Below are 22,421 nucleotides of genomic sequence, written 5' to 3' on the forward strand. Positions count from 1 at the left end.
AGAGGAATGGAAACTAGAGATAGAAAAAAATGAACGAAAGAAATGAAAAAAAATTAAAATAGAAAAAAATCAAACTAGAAAAAAAAAGGAGGCACAAGAAAAAGAAAACATACAAAAAAAACGAGAAAGAGAAATATAAATTCGAGATAGAAGAGAGAAAAAAAAACATAAAGAAAGAAATGAAAAAAAAGGAAAATAAGAATAGAAAAGAAAACAAGAATAGAAAAGAAAACAAAACGTAAAAAAAAGAGAGAAAAGGGTGGTTCAAATAATTTAAATGAAAAAAGTCAATTTACTTTTTAAAAAATAATTTTTCTTTTAAAATTAAGAAAGTAAAATTTTAAAAAATGAAAAATATTTTTTATTTCTTTTTCAAATGATTTTTCTTCTTCACTCCAAACGCCTCCTTAATAAGTATAGTTTAGAGGTTGCGACATTTTCACATACGTGATACTTTAAGGAGAGTATAATTGGTGGATACCTATGATTTATCCATATTTTAGAATGGATAATATGGACTGATCCATATTTGACCCACTATTAAATAGGTTGGATACCCAACTCATTTAACATGAATAAAATGGATGATTAACCATATAATTTATCTATTTTATCACCCCTAACGCAGTTCATACCACTATCTCAGATGAAGTATAAAAACTGTTTCTGATGGACCTCCGACTCAGGATAGATAACAAATATAACAAAAAATATAAAGGCACACAACAAACAAGGGGTGATACACCGCTAGATAATATAGAAAACAAGACACCCACAAAGTATTATTACAAGCTCGCTATACGAAATCAGAGACATCACCAAGAGGCTACAAGACACTAAAGACACCAATACAAACAACATACCCCTTTCTACTATTACGAACGTACTCCCACCTACAGACCCTCTACCCTAATTCGCTTCCTCTATATCTTTCTATCAAGGGTCATGTTTTCCGTAAGATGTAACTGCCCCATGTCCTGCCTAATTACCACTCTCCAATATTTCTTCGGCCTACGTCTACCCTATCTAAAACTATTCATAACCAGCCTCTCACACCTCCGAACTGGAGCATTTGAGTCCCTTCTCATCACATGCCTGAACGAACACAACCTCACTTCTCGCATTTTGTCCTCTATCAAAGACACTCCCACATTCTCCCAAATAATCTCATTTGTAACCTTGTCTCTCCTGGTAACTCCTCACATCCACCGCAACATCCTCATCTCTCCACCTTTAACTTTTGAATGTGAAAATTCTTAACTAGCCAACACTCTACTCCATACAATATAGCCGGACGGACTACCATTCTGTAGAACTTACCTTTAAACTTTGGAGACACTTTCTTATCACACAAAACTCCTGAGGCAAGCCACCATTTCACCCACACTGAATCAATACGGTGCGAGACATCCTCATCTATCTCACTATTCCCTGAATCATAGACCCAAGATACTTAAAACTCTCCATCTTTTGAATGACCTAAGAATCCAACTCTACAACCACTTCATCCTCATGTGACAAATCACTAAACTTACATTTCAAGTACTCTATTTTGGTCCTACTCAACCCAAAGCCCTATGACTCAAGGGTTTGTCTCCAAACTTTCAACCTATCATTAACTCCACTCTGAGTCTCGTCAATTAGTACAACATCATCAACAAATAAAATACATTAAAACACCTCCCATTGAATATGTCACGTCAAAATATCTATCACCAAGCCAAATAAAAAAAGGCTAAGAGTCGATCCCTAATGCAAACCTGACAAAACAGAAAAGTGCTCTGAATCTCCTCTTATCGTCCTCACAAGAGTCTTCGCGCCATCGTACATATCCTGGATCGACTTAGTGTAAGCCACAAGCAATCCTCTAACCTCCAAGCACCTCCACAAAATCTCCCCGGAAACTGTCATACGCCTTCTCAAGATCAGTGAACATTATGTGTAAGTCCTTCTTCTTCTCCTTATATTGCTCCACTAATTTCCTCACAAGGTGAATCGCCTCAGTAGTCGAGCAACCTGGCATAAACTAAAATGATTCTCAGAAATGTCCATGATCTTCCTCAGCCTCAACTCTACCACCCTCTCCCAAACCTTTATGGTATGACTCAATAATTTAATACCTCTGTAATTATCTCAACTCTGAATATCTCCCTTGTTCTTATATAATGGAATTATCGTACTCCATCTCCAAGCTTCGGGCATCTTAGCCTCCCTAAAAGTGCTGTTAAATAACCTCGTTAGCCATACCAAACCTGCCCCGCCTTTGTTCTTTTATAAATCCATTGGAATCTCGTCAGGCCCGGTTGCCCTACCCCTACGCATCCGTCGAATCGCACCCCTGACCTCCTCCACCTTGATACACCTACAATAACCATAATCGTGATACTTCTCTAAGTTCTCCAAGTCCTCAACACAAATCCTTTATCCCCATTGTCGTTTAGAAGTTTATGAAAATAGGACTGCCACCTCCTCCTAATAAAGACATTCCCAACCAACACTTTGCCATCTTCCCATTTAATACACTTCACTTGGTCAAGATTTGGACCCTTCGCTTCCTAGCCTTAGCAAGCCTATACAACTTTTTATCCCAGCCTTTCTCCTCTAAAACCCATACAAACTCTCAAAAGCTATTATCTTAGCCGCCGTAATCGCTAACTTAGCCTCCTTCCTAGCTAATTTATACTACTCCCTATTAGTATGCTTCTTTTCGTCATATTTTCTCTCTAACAACTTTGCATACGCCACCTTTTTAGTCTCTATTTTCCTTTGAACTTTTTCGTTCCATGACTAGTCCCCCCGGTTTTTGCCAGAACGACCTCTTGAGACACCTAACACCTCTCTAGCTGTCTCCCTAATACAATTGGCAGCCATTTCCCACATATTATCCATATCCTCTCTACTCTCCCAAGCCCCTATAGTCGATAACTTTCCTTCTATTTCCAAAGCACTGACCAACGTCAAGCTACCCCACCTAATTCTAGGCCGCTCCTCCATACCCCTCTTCTTTCTGCCCTTCTTAATTACCAAACCCATCACTAAAATCTTATGCTGGGTCAAAAGGTTCTCGTTAGGTATGACTTTACAGTCTTTACATAACGCTCTATCACCCTTTCTAATAAGGAGCGAAAAGTCTATCTGAGTCTTGGCCATTGAACTACGAAACGTAATAAGGTGTTCCTCCTTCTTCGTAAAGGTCGAATTTGCTATCCACAACCCAAAAGCCCTAGAAAAATTCAAAAGAGAAGCTCGTTCTTCATTCTTCTCCCCAAAATTGAAACCGCCATACACATCATCATAACCTCTCGACAAAAACCTAGTATGCCCATTGAAATCTCCTCCCACGAAAAGCTTCTCAGTGCTTCGGATTCCCCTCACCACCTCATCCAAAACCTTCCCAAAACCCTTCTTCTTCTTTTTGTCTAGACCTACTTGCGGAGCGTAGGCACTAATAACGTTTACCGTAGACCCTCCAATGACCAACTTAATAAACATCAACATATCACTGACTCTCTTAACCTCTACCACCTGCTCCCTAAGTTCTTCATCTACTAAGATACCTACCCCATTTCTATGTCTCATGCTACCCGAGTACCTTAACTTGTATCCATCCACATCTCTCGCCTTAGTGCCCACCCATTTAGATTCCTGGACACACGCTATACTAACCCTCCTCTTTCTAAGAATCTTCACCAGCTCTATAGACTTACCTTGAGGCGTCCCTATGTTCCAGGACTCAACTCTCAACCTAGAAATTAACGCCTTTATCCCACCTGGCCTACTACCCCTTGCCCCCAACCCCAGACTCGAACCTAGACTCGACCTAACCCTGCACCAGACCCAAACCCCACCCCGACCTCAACTTATGACATGACCCTAGTCCATCATCTATCACCCCAACCACCACTCAAAAGGATACGACAGAAGAAAATGAATAAAAAAGGAGAAAAAGAACATGACGAGCAAAAGGGTACGACTAAAAATAACTAAATAAGCAAACAAAAACCAGCAAGCAGGCTTGATACTCACAAGCAACAACAAGCACTATGCTATATACCCACCGTAAATAGGTAGTATTGAGTTATTTTAAAACTACAATAGAATTAATATTAAGAATCTTAAAAAATGAACTTATACAATGCAAATCCAGAATCTGCTTCTACCTTAACGCAGTAGGCTGTTAAAGGGAGCCCGAGGCACTAAGCTTCCCCTACATACAGGGTCCAGAAAAGAATTGAACAACAAGGGTCTATGGTGTGCACTGTCTTACCCTACATTCCTGCAATAGGCTATTTTCACAGCTCAAATTCGTAATATCTTGGTTGCTTGACAGTAACATTACCAGTTACGTTAAGAATTACTTTGCAATGGGTTGTAACACAATTAGTTGGTAGTTGCCTGTCTAGGAGATTCAGTGAATGCGAAGTGTTTGGACACGGGCGGTGCATGACATGAACTATATATTTTATTACGTAGTTTAATTTGCTTTTTACTTTCTGTTGTGGTGACAGCAATATTCATGCCACGGACATTTGCATTGTAATGTTGGAATAATAGATATTTTTCTTCAAAATATTTGAACCTTCACTTAGCAGCCATAGACTCCTTTCTGACTTTTACAAATACATTCACATGCTTGCCCTAGCTTTTCTCCAACTTGCAAATATAAAAAGAATTTCTTCAACTTGCAAATGATATTATAAAATTGTAAATAGAAGAAATGTGATGGGAGTGTAACCAATATCACTGCAACTTGGATCAACTGATGTGTTCTTTTTAAGCAAGCATATATTCGATTTTTCTACAAGTGACTTGAGAGATATACGCAATATTTTAAAAAAGAATCTCTTTATAAAATAGTATAGGATATATTCGACTTCTACAAATGTGACTAGAAGAAACCTAACATATTAATGTTGTATTTGCTATCAAATGGTATAATGTAAATATCACTTTATCCTTAAAAGAAAGTTGATCACTTTACAATAAGGAAGATTTGATCAATACTAATCTTGATATTGCATTTTTTTCTTCACTCTGTTGGGGACAAGTTGGGCCAATGCATAGAGAGAAGAGAAGGGTTGGAAAATTCAGATTTTTCCAATACCATTAAGCTGCAACTTCAATCTTAATCATCCATGCTGAATCGAAATAGAAAGAGAGAAATATGATCATTTATCATGTAACCGATTTTAATTGGTTTGAGATTGAGGCATAATGGTTATCAATTTTTTTCTTGTTTTTTTGGGCACAGATTGTATATATCTTTGGATGCTTTAATTTTTGTCTCTACTACTTGATTAAAGAAAATAAGTGGGTCAAAGTATCCCTAACTATTACCTAATTTCCCAAGGCAAACAATTTTAAAGAATATTTGTCCTGTAACTCTAATTCAGAAGAATTTTTTTTTAGAAAACTTTGCACAGGGTATAAATTCAGATGGCATACTCTGTCCCTTAGAGCATTCGTTCACTAATATGAACTTAAGATCTATAAAATCTAAATTTGAACTTAAGATATAACTCGTGTTTCGGAATATAATTTTGGGATATAATTTTGTAATGTAAATTCCTAAGGCAGAAAAAATTAGCTAGGTACATATTATGTCTTAAGAAGTTTATACATGAACTTATACCTTGTGAGGCACAACCTTGTAAGGTGATGCCTGTCTAGCAAATTTGTACGAATTTTGTTTGTCTTGCAATTTTTTTTTAACATTACCGATACTTTTGTCCACGTATATTACTTAAAATGGTGAAGAATAAAAATCAAAAATTACAAATTTAAAGGATAAAAATTAAAAAATATCCAAAATAGGATATTCGTTTAAATGACCCAATTGTTATTGATATTGTCCGGACACATTATCATCTTTTTAATTTTTCCAGAAGACGGTAGATGCCGTGCCGTGAGTCGTGACTAAACAAATATAAAAAAAACACTACGTATTTAATATTACTTACGAATTAAATGGCAACACGTGTGATACTTATGAGCTGATAATCCAGTTGAAGACTGTTCAAACTTTCGTAGAAAGTAATATTGCATGCCTACGTAAACTCCAACCCTAAGTTTACTTGAATTTGGTTTGAGTTCACTATAAATAATAACATGAGGGTTTTGCATTAAATTTCTCATTGCCTTAGTGCCTTGTTCCTCCAGTTTGTTTGCTTCCCCAACTATTCCACATCTTGCCAAAGGTAAGTCTCTTCACTTTGCTTTGAGATTATTGTTCATGAGTGTTTTTTTGGTTCCGTAGACGGTACCCATATTGGATTCCGACTAATCTTGGAACAACTGAGTATGGCCTATTTGCGGTTAGTGCTTCCATAACCGGGCTCACAATTATTAAGGAAGGAATAATTGTGTCCACTGCACCACATCATTCGGTGGTAGATATTGTTCCTGAGTTAATTACTTTTAGTTGCCATGATTAATTAGATGAATATAATTTCATCATGATTCGTTAGTTTGAGATTGATATTCTTTTTCAAATTTCATGATGCATCTGAAATTCCAGTGAATCCAGCAATCTTATTTGCCCCGTAATAATTCTGTTTCATAGTTGATCTTGATTTGATGTCTGGTGAATGACATGCCCATAGTTGAACCTTATAAATCTTTTGCCCAATTTATTCAAATGGAAAGGCAAATAATGGTTGGAATTTTCTCGATTTTTCTAGTACTTAGGTTTACTATGTTAGGACTTAGGATCTACTAGTACCTCATCAATTGAGTGTAAAATAGTTACATGAACAATCATTGGCAGGATTAGATGTTTTTCTTAGAGTAGAACCCATGATCCATGATACGAAAATCAAAATCAGAATAATGAATAAAAAGGCATCATGATAGAGAAATTCATAGAGCTAATAGGATAGTAGAGTTGATAGCGAGAATTGAGATGATGAAAATAGAGATCATACTGCCAAACAGAAGTTAAACATAGTGAATTTAATGCAATCATTGTTGTAGTGCAAATCATAGTATTTTTTTTTTACATTGTTTAAGTGTGAATCTTCTAAAGGCTTGTGTTTCTTTTGATCGTTTCAGTAGACCTTAAAATGCCATCTGCAAGTCCTGATCCAACTGAGGAAGAAAGGGAACAATTTGCTGAAGTTGATCCATCCGGGAGGTTTGGCCGATACGCCGAGCTGCTTGGCCATGGCGCAGTGAAGAAAGTATACAGGGCATTTGATATACAAGAAGGCAGAGATGTTGCCTGGAATCAGATCAAATTGAGCAAATTCAGCGACGCGCCTTACATCATCAGTAAAATCCATTCGGAGATCGCGTTGTTGAAGAACTTGAAAAATGACAACATCATAGTACTATACCATTTCTGGAAAGACAAGGAACATAACATCCTCAATTTCATCACTGAGGAATGTGCCTCTGGTAATTTGAGGGATTATAGGAAGAAGCATCGTCACGTTTCCATCAAGGCGCTGAAGAAGTGGTCTAGGCAGATATTACAGGGCCTGAATTATCTACACACTCATGACCCTTGTGTCATTCATAGGGATCTCAATTGCAGCAACATATTTATCAATGGGAATGTTGGGAAGGTAATGAACTGATCATTATATATATCTTCAGTTTATTTTATGTGAATTGAGCTGTTAAATTCTTAGCTTAATGTTCCTCTCATCTAAAGCATAGTTCTTTGTCAATATTTTGTATGAAACCTTTAAAGTACATTTGCACAACTGGACATACTCATACAGCATCCACACTTAATTCTGATACCCGTACCGAGTCTTCTAGTAGCAATGAAAGGATGGTAGGAGTTTGATGCTAGGTATATACTACTCATATAGGATCATCAATATTGCTTTTAAGATTGTGCAACATGTTTTGAACAAAATAAAAATATCTTTTCAAATTCCATTGGACTCGACTAGAGTAATACTTACATTATAGGAATCATATTTGTTGAAAGGTTACACCCTGTGTACGATGAAATTTTATTAAATTGAAATCCGTACAAAATATGAATTATATTAAATTCAAAATATATTAATCCCAAATAAATATTGCGGGTTAGTATAATTGGATTAATTATTTTGGTCCAAACATGTGTGTATTTAAATAAAGTCCAATATTTATTGGGCTAATCCATTAATTTGGGCTAGAAATAATGAGTCCATTTTGCTAAGCCCAAGATATTCTAGAGGCCCAAAAGAGTGCCACGTGTCAAATGACGTGGCATGCCAAGTCAAGGGAAGGATCCAATAGGACCATGCCACATGTCAAAATGATGCAGCAGGCTCAATGAAATCAAAGCCCAAAAATGACGCCACGTCACTTGAATTTGATTGGACAAAGAAAGTCCATCTTCATCATGACTCTTTCCTTTCCACAACTATAAATAGGGGTGTCATAATTCAGAAAAAGGACCCCCAGAACTCTAACAAGAAGCAAGAGAAAACTCGTGGATCAAACGCTGCAAAAAGCCCTTGAAATCAAGAACAAGTCAAGATCAAGTTCCTCAAATCAATAAATCAAGTTCAAATTCAGGATCAAACTTTAAACCCTTGAATTTGTATTTGAAAAGGCGAATCAGAGGATTCATAGAGATTGTAACACTCACATATTGAAATCAATAAATTGATTGTTGCAATATTTTCTTATCCCGATTATTTATTTTTCCGGCTCGAAATTTTACCATCCAAAAAATTCTGGCACTCTCAGTGGGACAATCTCTACCTCTCATTTCAACTTTTCATACTTTAAAGTTTAAGAACAACGAAATGACTTCCAAGAAGGTCAACTCTCAATCAACTGCTTCCAAGACTGTTGATTCAAAGTTCTCTGCTGAAGTGGAAAGCATCCTTGGTATTACTTTCGGAAGCTTGGGAGCTGTCATAAGGAGCAAGGCAGGCTTGCTAGGACAATAAACACATCCAGTGTCGTCCGCGCCAACTCCAGTTTTTGGATCTTCAACCCCAAAAGGAACGAAGTCCAATACAAGTGCTCTGGACGGAGAAAACGGTGTAGTGGAATCACTTAGTAAGACTCTAGTTCTACTTGAGCATTCCGGTTCCAAATACTCTGGAACGCGTTATCTCCACCTACACCACAGAAGATGAGCACTTCAAAGATCAACTTATATGATAATCCATGTTAATATCCAACGTCTCCAGTGATCATGCAAGCGATGGTGACTGATGCCTCGTCTATGAAGGTGTAGCTTGCGAATTTGGCAAAGGCAATTGAGGGCCTGACCAAATATGTTCAGAATCAAGATGCTCAGATTGATAAGAGAGTAGATAGAATGGAAGGACTGATAGATGAAGAGTCTAGTCATGCACCTGGAAAATCTCCAGAGGCTCACGAGACAGAACATCTTGTGAAACAAACACCACCAACTAATGAGGTGCAAGTTTCTTCTGAGGGAATGATCCCGATTGAGCAATTGAAGGAATTCATTGAAAGGACCCTTAAAGACAAGTATGATGTTGTCACCAAGTCTTTCCTTGCGTATGCCAAGCCCTACACTGCGAGAATAGATAGCCTCAAAATGCCTGCCAGCTATCAACCCTCCAAATTTCAATAATTTGAGGGCAAAGAGAACCCAAAACAGCATATTGCACACTTTGTTGAGAGATGTAATAATGCTGGAACTTATAGTAACTATCTTGTCAAACAGTTTGTTTGTTCCCTAAAAGGAAACACCTTTGATTGGTATACGGACCTTGATCCTAATTCCATTGATAGTTGGGAGCAATTGGAGCACGAATTCCTAAATTACTCTTATAGCACAAGGCGTACAGTAAGCATGGTAGAGCTTAAAAATACTCAGCAAAGAAAGGATGAAACAGTCATTGAATTTACCAATTGATGGAGAAATGCTAGCCTAAACTGCAAAGTTAGGTTCAACGAAGCTTCTGCAATAGAGATGCGCGTCCAAGGAATGCACTGGGAGCTTCTCTACATCTTGCAAGGCATTAATCCTAAATTCTTTGAAGAGTTAGCTACTCGTGCTCACGATATGGAGTTGAGCATGTCTTCTACTGGAAAGGGAGCAACGCTTATCCATGACCCTCGAAGGGGAAAGGATAAGCAGGAACCCAAAAGATGGGGCAAGTTTATCCCCAAAAATAACAACAAGGAATTTATGAACGTGTCTCCTGTGAAGTTCACCACGAAGGTGAGCAAAAATCAAAGTGTGAAGACAACTTCTGGAGCATTTTTGAATCAGAAAACTTTAAAGGAGATGCAAGAAAAGAAATATCCCTTCCTTGATTCTGATGTTGTTGAGATTTTTGATGAACTCCTTGAGCATAGCTCATTGAACTCCCAGAGATAAAGCGTCCCAACGAAGCTGGAAGGACCAATGACCCTAATTATTGCAAATATCATAGGCTTGTAAGTCACCCTTTGAAAAAATGCTTTGTCTTTAAAGACAAAGTCATGCAACTAGCAAATGAGAAGAAGATCTTCTTCGACGATGAGACGACCAGTTCTCATCAAATCTCTATCACTTTTGGCTCGCTCGATCCAGTCCAAATATGCACTGAAGAACAAAATTAAAAACTATTAGAGCTTGATAGGTCTTCAGTTGACGAAGGCGATGACGAAGGTTGGACTCTGTGACCAGGCGCAGACATAGAAAGTTGAGTCTACGAAAGGATTCGTCCGAGCAACCAACTAGAAGAAAGATGGTAAGAAAATTAATGAAACAAAGGCTAGTCCAACTTCTAAAAAATACAAGGGTAATGGAGCTTCACCACAAAAAACCACGGTGTCCAGTAACTTTGGAAGAATTCTTATCAAGTTGGTTTCTTGCAAAGACTGCTCAAGTCAACCTTGAGGTGTCTTGTTTTAATACTGCCAAAGAAGAGGGGCAAAGGGTGAAAACCCACCCATGGAGGTTTCTCCATCTTCTGAAAAGCCTACGGAGCCACTTGGCTAAGAGGCACATGTATGTGATACAAAAATCAAATTTACAAATAGTAACCTTCTGCTTGGGGGAACCCTACACAATCATCCCTTATACATGGTAGGTCAAGTTCTAGGAAAAAGAATAAATAAAATCTTGATTGATGAGGTATCTGGAGTTAACATCCTGCCTATCCGTACAATGAAGGAACTGGGCATCGGTATCGATGAACTGACCGAAAGTCGTATAATGGTCCAAGACTTCAACTAAGGGGGCTAGAGGGCCATGAGAGCTGTCAGGTTGAGGATTCGTATGGATGATTTTCAATAAAATACATTGATGTATGTGATTGATGCCAAAACATCATACAACATATTACTTGGTAGGCCTTGAGTACACGAGAACATAATTATCTCGTTCTCTTACTATCAATGCTTGAAGTACCTCAAAGGCAGAGTTGAAAGAAAGATAGTTGCCGATCACAAACCATTCACTGAAGCTGAGTCACTCTTTGCCAATGCAAAATTCTACTTAAAAATTATGTTGTGAATAAGAAAAGGATTGAGATGTCACCAAGACCAAGTGTGATGATCTTGCATCTAAGAAGGTCGCGGTGATTATTGAAAAAGTTGCCACCAAGAAGCCCCTCTTCACTTTGAATAAAAAAAGCGTCGCACCTACGAAAAAGAAGGCAACTCCCATTCTTCGATACGTACCAAAGCTAAAGAAAGAGGAAGGTCACCCATCTGATGTCTAAGATAATGTCCTAAAAGGGCTAACTTTTCCTATTAGTAGGATTGACATAATAAATCCATCCTCAATACTACTTGGAGAGTTTGTGGCTCAAAATCCGTCACAAGATATGACACTTCCGATGAAACGTACGAAGGATGGCTTCGACCCAAATGCATAAAAGCTATTTGTAAAGGCTGGATATAACCCTAATGAGCCATCAAGGTTGGACAAACTTTCATTGGAAGGTATTATCAGCCAGGTATGTGAAGGCCTAGGATACATACAGCCATCTTTGATTCACATCTCCTTAAGAAGGATGGTTAGTAACTACATTATTGTAGAAGAAGAGTCTACTGCATCCAACAAAAGGCCTTCTATCTTTGACCGACTTGGAGAATCAACTGCAAAAACTTCTGTGTTTGAAAGGTTGAGACCCTAAATAAGAAGAAAAGCAACAAACTTCAGAGAAGTCGTCAAATCACGATGATGCACTCTTCACTTAAAATCCAGAAGGATTTCCAAAGTTTAATCCCTTCTAGAATGAGGCGATAGATGGAGCTGGTAGTTTCATACAATGAGGTGCTAAAAGCAAAGGCTCATACTGTGTTTTATACCAAGCAACTCGAGGAAGATGAAGAGAGTGTTGGCTCCTCATATCATGTTATGACCCAGAATGAGAAAGATGTCTTGTCTCAAATGAAGGTTGATAAAGAGATAAAAGATGCTTTTTGGTGTTATCATATATCCGTCAACAATAATGACCCTCAAGAGGAGAAAGATGCTGGAGATGCTCCATCACAACTTAAAGAAGGATTAAAGTCCACAATAGATCCCTCGAAGAAAGTTAATCTTGGAATCGATGAAAACCCAAGACATACTTATCTGAGAGCATTTCTAAAAGTGGAGGAGAAAATTGCTTATATGGGCATACTCGAAGAATATATGGATGTCTTCACTTGGAGCTATAAGGAAATGCCTGGCTTAGATAAAAAAATAACAGTCCATTAGTTGGCGGTCAAGAATGGTGCTCGTCCTGTTAAGCAAGCCCAAAGGTGCTTTAGGCCAGAGTTGGTTACAGTAATTAAAAATGAAGTTAACAAACTCATTGAAGCTGGATTTATTCGTGAATTCAAATTTCCTATGTGTATTTTAAGTATTGTTCTAGTACGGAAGAAGAATGGCCAAATTTGAGTTTGTGTCGACTTTCAGGATCTCAACAACATCTGCCCTAAGGATGGATTTCTAATCCCCATACCAGAGTTGATGATTGATGCCACCACTGGTTATGAGGTAATGTCCTTCATGGATGGTCCATTTGGCTACAATCAAATCTATATGGTACTAAAGAATAAAGAACTCACTGTATTTCATACGCCTTAAGGTATTTATTGCTACAAGGTGATGCCTTTTAGTTTGAAGAACACTGGAGCCACTTATCAAAGGGCTTTACAAAACATCTTTGACGGCCTGCTCCATACAAATGTTGAATGCTATGTAGATGATCTAGTTTTGAAGTCAATAAAGAGAGACGACCACTTAAAAGACCTAAGAATGGTGTTCGAGTTACTTCGAAGATATCAACTTAGGATGAATCCATTGAAGTGGGCCTTTTGAGCTATTTCCAAAAAGTTTCTTGGCTTCATTGTACGACACAGAGGAATTGAAATTGATCAATCCAAGGTCGATGCAATTTTGAAGATGCCCGAGCCTCAAAATATTTATGAGTTAAAAAGCCTTTCAAGGAAGGCTAGCATATTTAAGGAGGTTCATCTCAAACCTGGCTGGAAAATGTCAACCATTTAGTCGCATCATGAAGAAGGACACTCCCTTTAAATGGGACCAAGCTTGTAGTAATGACTTTGAGAGTATCAAATCATACTTAATGAAGCCACCAGTTCTTGCGACACCTATACTTGGAAAACCATTGATACTCTACATCGCGACACAGGAGAGGTCAGTTGGAGCACTACTGGCTTAAGAAAATAATGAAGGCAAAGAAAATTATCTTTACTATCTGAGCAGAATGATGACACCAAATGAGCTAAAGTATTCACCAATATTAAAGTTGTGTTTGGCATTGGCCTTCTTAATTCAAAAGATGAAGCACTACTTTCAGGCTCATGTGGTTCGTCTTGTGTCTAGGGCGAATTCCATCAAGTTTGTAATGTTAAAACCAGTCCTTAGTGATCGACTTACAAGATGGTACCTTCAATTTCAACAGTTTGAGATTTTGTATGTTCCCCAAAAGGCCGTAAAGGGACAAACATTGGCTGACTTCTTGGCAGACCACCCAATACCTGATGATTAGAAACTGAGCGATGAAATTCCTGATGAAGATGTAATGGTTATTGAAGCCAGACCCTCGTGCAAGATATACTTTGATTATGCCGCACATCAAGATAGAGCTAGTGCTGGAGTGGTGTTCGTTATTCCATAAGAAGAGCTCATCCGATACTCTTTACCCTAACAAACCATTGCTCTAATAATGTTGCTAAATATCAAGCATTAATACTTGGACTTGAGATAGCAGTTAATATGAAACAACTGTAATTACAAGTCTTTGGTAACTCCCAATTGGTGATCAAGCAGATTTTGGGGAGCTATGAAGTCAGAAAGCCTGAGCTATGACCATATCACGATTATGCACAAAAGTTGATGGGGTGGCTTGGAGAAGTAACCCTCCAGCATGTACTGAGGAAAGAAAATAAGAAAGCTGATGCCCTAGATGCTTTAGCTTCAACCCTAACTCTTCCAAATTAGATGCGAGTTACTATCCACCAAGAGTGGGTAGTACCGCTGTCGAATGAGGATGGAGATGTAGAAAATAAAGTTGAATACCTTGTTGTCATATCTGAAGCTGCAAAGGAAGATTAGCGACAACCTATCATTGACTATTTATGTTATAGGATACTTCCAGAAGATCCAAGAAGAAGGACTAACATCCATCGTCGTGCACCTTACTTCCTTTACTATAAGGACACACTGTATAGAAGATCGTTTGAAGGAGTACTCTTATGGTGTTTGGGAAAGGAAGAAGCAATTCAAGCTTTGCAAGAAGCGCACTCGGGAGTTTGTGGATCACATCAGTTTGGCTCGAAGCTCTATTTTCACATTAAAATGATGTTATACTATTTGCCAACGATGGTGAATGATTGCTTGGACTATGCTAGAAGATACAAAGCTTGTCAATTCCATGCGAATTTCATTCATCAACCTCCTGAAGTACTACACCCAACTGTAGCATCTTGACCATTCAATACTTGGCGAATGGATGTTGTTGATCTACTACCAAAATCTTCTGGTAGACACTTATACATCTTGGCCGCAACAGACTACTTCTTGAAATGGGCCACAGTTGTTGCTCTTAAAGAAGAAAAAAGGAGAGTATAGCGAATTTCATTTGAGTGAATATCATCTACCGTTTTGGATTCCCTCAATATATAATGACCGACAATGGCAAGCCATTTGATAACAAGCTGATGAATAATATTTGTGATCTCTTTGGCTTCAAGCAGCGCAAGTCTTCTATGTACCATGCTGCCGCCAATAGTCATAAGACTTTATGCAATCTATTGAAGAAAGTCGTCTCCAAGTCCAAGAGAGATTGGCATGAACGAATGAAATAAGATTTATGGGAGTATAGAATAACTTACTGCACACCAACGCAAGCAACCCCATATTCACTTGCTTTTGGAGTTGAAGCAGTCCTACCACTTGAGCGTCAAATACCTTCTTTGAGATTGGCTATTCAAGAAGGGCTCACCGATGAAGAAAATGCTAAGTTACATCTTGCGGAGTTAGAAGCTCTCGATGAGAAAAGACTAAAGGCTCAGTAAAATCTTGAATGTTATTAAGTCCGTCTATCTAGTTCTTTCAACAAAAGAGTTCGTTTGAGGTGATTCCAAGTTGGAGATCAAGTCCTTGCAGTAAGGAGACCTATTATCACTTCTCATAAGTCTGGGGACAAATTTACCCTAAAGTGGGATGGACCATATGTCGTGTAAGAGACATATTCAAATGGTGCTTACAAGCTTGTCGATGCAGACGACGTGAAAATTGGTCCTATCAATGACAAGTTCTTGAAGAAGTACTATCCTTGAATAAATAAAACACTCCTTAAGGCACGGGTATAAACTGCACGTCCACTCCTGGACAACAAGAGTATAAACTGTGTACGGCTAAAAAAAGAGAAAGTTCGCTAGGTTGAAAAACATCGAAAGAGGCGGCCTAGGCAAATGTTAGGACACACACAAAATAAAAATTATTAAAAAAAAAAACACTCACCCAGAATTATGTTGCCATTTGACCCTCTTCATTGAGGTACGTAGGTGCTTGGAATTTCATTCTGAGTTCAGTTACATGAGTATAAAAAAAATACATGTTCCTCCTTGATCCACCATATGAAAGTTAAGCTTGCATACATCTCAATTAAGTTTTGAAATTATGTCAAATACTTGTGGCTCAATTGGGGCAACCGTCAAAAGAAAAGAAAGTTCTTTAATAGGATTTGGAATATCCAAAACCTACAGTTGGGGCGTAGATCTACCAAACATGCAATTATCAAGTTTGCCAGTCAAAAGCTTTAATTCTTAAGGCTTTCAAATTAAAGTTTCAAGTCCAACTCGATTGTGAGACGAAGACGTGAAGCTAATGAGCAACAAGTTTTAGAGAAAAACATGTAATTCTTGGAGTTGAAATTCAAAAGTAGTATTAAAATAAATGTGCAATATAAAAAAAAGAGTTTCCATTACAACTAATAGATCTAAATACTCAATAAAAGGGTAAAAAAAATCAACAACAAGGTTTGAAGGAAGAAATCTCTTAAGGCTAATCTAAGTATAACTTATAATTGACTAAATCTTGTAAAGCAGCCTCCAAGACTTGCTTCTTCTTCTCCACAACCTTTGAAGCATTTGCTGTTGCAAGGAAGACATCAGAACACTTAGAAAACTCTTCTTCAGCAGTTGAAACTTTGGATTCCATCTCTGCAGCTTCTTGCTTGACAGCATCTCGGTGAGCTTTCAACTTCTTCACCTTCTTTTTCACCTCCTCAAGAAATTTACAGGTGGAAAAAACTTTCTCAAATTTCTTATCTCTCTCCCCTAGTACAAGATTAAGATGCTCTTTGGATTTCAAATATGGGTCTGACTCTTTAATTGTTGTAGTTTTATCAATAAGGGCGGATCGTGCTTGGTCATAAGAAGTTGCAAGCCCAAAGAAAGACCCCAATAAATTCTGTAAAGGAGAAATATCTGCCCCCATCCTACTCATGTCATTGAGTATGATTTCGACATCATATTGGATAGAAGAAGCACAATTCAGAGTAAGGCCTGGAAGTTTGGTACAGATACTAGCCTAATCCTTCATGATAAATTCCTTTTTAAGCTCTGAAATGATTTTCTTGCCATAAAAAATAGACATGGTTACCGCTGGTTGCTGGGGAAAGTTTGACTCTACATTTGCTTTGAATTTACCACAAGAGTTAGAAGTGACCTCTTTGGATGACAAAAGTAACTCTCTTGAGTCTGGACCTACTACAGACTCGCTACTATCTTGTGGCTTACTTTGGCAAGGATCTTCCAAAATTTGGAAATTGTCTGGCTGCATATACAAAGAAAAACATTAATGAGGGGAATATAAAGGCAATGCATATACTATGAAATAGTAGAGAGTTTAGTCATTTCCTTCTCAATGGCTGGCGGAATCTTCGATGAACTAGCAAGAATCTTCACATGGGTATTAGAATCACCTTGCTTTGCCAAGGATAGTTTTACCTTCTTCCAAAAATGATCTCCATGACTACTATTGCTCTCATCTTGAGATGGTCGTTTATTGAAAGCCTGTTGAGTTAGGGTAGACGACTCCTCTTTCTGAGTTTCTGCATGTGAAGGTCCCTTGACTTTGTATGGAGTGACTACCTTAGATTTCAAAACAGGAGGCTTAACCACAGTGGGGACCTCCTCACCATGTTCTTGAGGAGTATCGATAATAGCACCTACGGCATTCACCAAAGATTGCAAGTTAAATTTAAGAAAGTTCCCATGAACTTTGTCCCACCAAGATTTATACGGCGTGGATAAATATCTTCTCACATTGGATGCAGCTTTAGGAAAAGTCGCTTTCGACATAGAGCCATGCAATACACAAATTCGATGAAATTTAAGGCCTTCATCTAGTGAAGCACTACGAATATCATCTTCCAAGATTCTAGGAAGGCCTTGATAAAACCCAAACTGACGGCTAAACCGGTGTGGACTGTATGGCTAAGTATGAATAAACCTCCATATCTAAAAGGGAGTAAGTTAAACAGAGACTCATGAAGTAGCTTACCTCTGACTCATCATCCTTAGCATTATACACAAAATGACAAGGAGCGGCCTTACTTGGCATAATGGAAGCCCAAGTAATACGGTCTACTTGATGGATGTACTTTCTGGCGAGATCTTTATCAAAGTACTTTGCCCCTCCTTCGCCGGAATATGCCATCATCAATGGAATAGATGGTCCATTAGAAAGTGGAAAATGTGTCTTAAAATAGTAAGCAAGCCAACCATACACATAATGGATAAGAAAGGATACTCTGAGTTGCTCAAGTTATGAAGATTTATAGACTCTGTTGAGACCATTATAAATGCTCAATAGGACTGGAACGACAAACTAAAAATTTGCTTATCTGTCATCATAACTGCAACTCTAAAAGTTCCTAGACAGATGAAAGATCCATCCCTAGAGGGAAACATAAAGGTGCACAACCAACATGATAGGAAGGCTACCAAATATGTGTCGGTCCTATTTTCATATTTCACTCTAAGTTTAGAAAATGTAGCATCATCTGTACTTGACCACTTCGCTACTTTTGGAATAGTCCCAGTTGGGTTATGGGTTGACTTCAAGCGAGCAAATTTTTTCTCCTTCCTCAGTGCAACTGACTCATAACTTAATACCCTTTTGCACCAAAACTTTATCCACTTGCTTAGAAGAATTCTCAGATTAGACGCCTCTCCCCCTGAAGATGTTGTAAAGCTACAAATAAGAATTCACAAGAACGAGGGATAGATCTCTCATTCTTTTCATCAACACCTGTAAGCTCCTTCACTTCAGGCACTACTTTTTCATAAGGTAAACCTTCGATGGGAAGACCTCCAATTTTGTATAAGTCCCAAAGGAATATGGATAGCTCTCCAGTTGAAGTAAGCAATATGTTGGTAGTTGGACACCAAGCCTCAAAGAATACCTGTAATATGTTCAAGTTCCGATCACAGGTAAACAGTGAAGCATAAACGACATCATATATTTTTGCTGCTTTCAAGGTTTGTGTATTTCCATCCAATATGTCCTCAGCCCATTCCCAATATCCTTGAGTATGAAGATATTCACCAGTTATCTCCATAGTGTTCCCTAATATATTTCTCCTTTAAGTACCCGACGTCCTAAGCAAGAGAGGGTGCTCGCAATGTTCAATTGACGTTGGTTGAGAGTCTGAAGAATCCATACTTTAACCGATCAATTAGCACCAATGTCATGTCCTAAAGTCCAATGTGACATATGGAGAGAATTTTGCAAGGGTAGCCACGGATCTGCATACCTGTCTACTATTGGAGTTTCAGTCAATAACCTAGTTAAAACTGTACCATCATCAGCCTCAATTAGGAGATACTTGATTTTAGAGGATGGAGACGTGTAGTCTCTAAAGTGAACTATTTTCGCAAGATGCATAAACAAAAGAATCTTGGTCAAACACAAAGTCAAGATTCAAAAAAAAATACCTGTAAAAAAAAGGGTGCCAAAGAATAAAAAGGGTCCTCCATGTTTTAGCCTTGGTGAAATATAGTCATGTATACTTGAAGCCGAACCCGTTAGATCTTAAGAAGATGGAGGCAAAGTTAAATTCTCGCACCTTAAACTGACCATTGTAAAGGGTCCATACTTAGAGAAGACCATTGCATAAATGCATTGGTGAAAGGGCCCATACTTAAAGAAAATCATTACATCGCCAAGCAAAAATTTTCGAACTTAATGTGACAGAGGAGAAGTTAAACTCTCGCACCTTAAGCCGATGTCCACCATCTTCAAGAAAAAATTTTTGGACTTAAGGTGACGGAGGCGAAGTTAGACTCTCACACCTTAAGCCGATGTCCACCGTCCTCAAGAAAAATTTTTTGGACTTAAGGTGACGGAGGCAAAGTTAAACTCTCGCACCTTAAGCCGATGTCCGCCGTCTTTAAGTAAAATTTTTTGGACTTAAGGTGACGGAAGCGAAGTTAAACTCTCGCGCCTTAAGACGATGTCCGCCATCTTCAAGTAAAATTGTTCGGACTTAAGGTGATGGAGGTGAAGGTAAACTCTTGCACCCTAAGCCGATTGTTGCATATTGCTACTTGTTTCAATTATCCAAAAATAAAGACAAAAAAAAAAGAGAAGAAACAAGAAAGAAAGTAAAAACACAAAAGTAAGAGATATTTACCTAAGTACCAAAATATCTTGACCGTCAAAAAGAAATAGTTCAAATTGCTCCTTGAATCCTCTCGCTTGCTAAAAAGAAAAAAGAAGGGAGCAAAAGCTATCATAAAATTTGAGATTAAGAAGAGTAAAATGAAAACAAAAGGGAAATTGTCCTATGACACTCACCTGCAATTTCTCTTCTCAAAGTACTTGCACAACAATACAGGATCCGTGTCTCAGTAGTATAAATAGTGAGAACAAAAAAGGTGGGTAAGTGATATTTATAGAGAGGGAGAGGTGGAAGAACCTTTCCCTAATACCACCTAAAGAAAGAAAAAATTAGGCTAGTCCATTAATTTGGGCTAGAAATACTGAGCCTACTTTGCTAAGCCCAAGATATTCTAGAGGCCCAAAAGAGTACCACGTGTCAAATGACGTGGCATGCCAAGTCAAGGGAAGGATCCAATAGGACCATGCCACATGTCATAATGAAGCAGCAGGCCCAATGAAATCAAAGCCCATAAAAGGCGCCACGTCACTTGACTTTGATTGGACAAATTAAGTCCATCTTCATCATGACTCTTTTCTTTCCACAACTATAAATAGGGGTGTCATAATTCAAAAAAAGGACCCCAGAACTCTACCAAGAAGCAAGAGAAAGCTCGTGGATCAAACGCCGCAATTTCTCTACAAAACTCAAGCATTCAAACCAAGTTCATCAAGGTTCAAGATCAAGACAACAATATTCAAGAACAAGCTCAAAAGCCCTTGAATTCAAGCACAAGTCAAGATCAAGTCCCTCAAATCAACAAATCAATTTCAAATTCAAGATCAAGCTTTAAACCCTTGAATTTATATTTGAAAAGGTGCATCAGAGGATTCATAGAGATTGTAACACTCACATATTGAAATCAATAAATTGATTGTTGTAATATTTTCTTGTCCCGATTATTTATTTTCCCGACTCAAAATTTTTTTGTCCAACACACCCAAACCCAATGTTGTATCACAGCTCAAGCCCATGACAAGCATTGGCTTTGGCTCAACAAACCTCACAGATTTTTCCCTAGAGCTATGCCATCATCGAGCTGAAAAATGCGTGTATCATGTGAACTTGTGATATGCCTTATAAAGCTCTTCAGTTTTCTCTCATATTTTGATGTAAGGTTCGCCTAAAGTGTCACGTCCACCCTTCTTTCAGAAGCTTGCTAGTCTAGACACTTGTTAGTCCTTCTTTAGTTCTCTTTGACTCATACTTAGGGACCTCGGAATTTCTGACGAAGAACAGAAATATATATATATATTTGAAAAACTATTAAAATTTCAACAACTACTAAGTTGTAAATTCAAATCCCAAAATACAATTGAGTGTACTGCTAAAAACCTTAGAAGTTGAACCTATCAATATTAAAATATTGATCCACCTTTGCTTTGCTTGTGACATAGCAACGTGCTAATCATCATATTTCTTATGTTTATACAGGTAAAAATCGGTGATCTTGGGTTGGCCACAATAGTAGGGAAAAGTCATGCAGCACATTCATTACTAGGGACACCAGAGTACATGGCACCAGAGCTGTATGAAGAGAACTACACAGAGTTGGTAGATATTTACTCATTCGGAATGTGTTTGATAGAAATGACGACTATGGAAATACCATATAGTGAATGTGACAGCATAGCCAAGTTATACAGGAAGGTGACATCAGGAATAAAGCCTCAAGCTTTCAACAAAGTGAATGATACAGAGTTGAAGGACTTCATTGAAAGGTGCATTGGACAACCAAGAGCAAGGCCATCTGCTGCTGACTTGCTCAAGGATCCTTTCCTTTCTGATGTTGCTGACTATGAGAATGATTTCAATTGTTGAAGTATGTACAGTTATTATTTGAAGTATTATTCTTTGTAGCTCAAGCTTATTCAAGAAATCATTTCTTTAACGATTTATGTTATAATGCTACTACATATCCAAAGACTTTTACATAATTAGTGTAGTTAAACCTATTATAGCAGGTTAGCTAAGTTTTTTAGCAAGTTATGGAGCAATGTTTATCATAACGATTTATTTTTATTGACCTTATAAGTGAGCTAATTGTGTAAATATTTTTTTATCGTCAATGCATAGAACTTAATCAAACATTTCTTGAATCCGATTTCAACTTTATCATTGATCACTGGCCAGGTACAAGAAATAGTATTGGTGTTTCATCCTCAAGTATAAATTTGTCTTAGTATTGGTATTTCTTTAGAATTATTTTTGCCTCTTCGTATCTGAGATTTAGATTGTATATAAGTTCCATGTTTCGACACTTAAGTCAGATTAAGTATTCAAGTTTGGACTAACATAGTATTAGAAATCTTT

The 22,421-nt window shown here is 37.9% G+C and overlaps 1 protein-coding gene across 3 annotated transcripts; it reads left to right on the forward strand.

The window, feature by feature from the left end:
• The first annotated feature begins 6,014 nt into the window (after positions 1-6,014).
• LOC107878144 (probable serine/threonine-protein kinase WNK11) lies at positions 6,015-22,074 on the forward strand. 3 transcript variants are annotated; one of them, XM_016725044.2, is made up of 3 exons: positions 6,015-6,197; positions 7,051-7,565; positions 21,543-22,074. In XM_016725044.2, exons 2-3 carry the CDS (start codon positions 7,062-7,064, stop codon positions 21,927-21,929), a joined length of 891 nt encoding a protein of 296 aa, XP_016580530.1. In that variant the 5' UTR covers positions 6,015-6,197; positions 7,051-7,061; the 3' UTR covers positions 21,930-22,074. The 3 variants fall into 3 exon arrangements, with proteins under 3 accessions (XP_016580530.1, XP_016580531.1, XP_047271226.1); XM_016725045.2 differs by having other exon boundaries at positions 6,016-6,197; positions 7,054-7,565; XM_047415270.1 differs by lacking the exon at positions 6,015-6,197 and adding an exon at positions 6,231-6,389 and having other exon boundaries at positions 7,054-7,565.
• Positions 22,075-22,421: the final 347 nt, after the last annotated feature.

The sequence above is a fragment of the Capsicum annuum genome, chromosome 7, assembly GCF_002878395.1.
Source record: "Capsicum annuum cultivar UCD-10X-F1 chromosome 7, UCD10Xv1.1, whole genome shotgun sequence".
NCBI lineage: Eukaryota > Viridiplantae > Streptophyta > Magnoliopsida > Solanales > Solanaceae > Capsicum > Capsicum annuum.

What these genes read in the sequence shown, in the direction of transcription:
- LOC107878144 (XM_016725044.2), top strand. Translation starts at nt 7,062, where the DNA reads ATGCCATCTGCAAGTCCTGATCCAACTGAGGAAGAAAGGGAACAATTT. An exon ending in TCAATGGGAATGTTGGGAAG is followed by an intron (nt 7,566 to 21,542) that starts GTAATGAACTGA and finishes ATGTTTATACAG; the next exon opens with GTAAAAATCGGTGATCTTGG.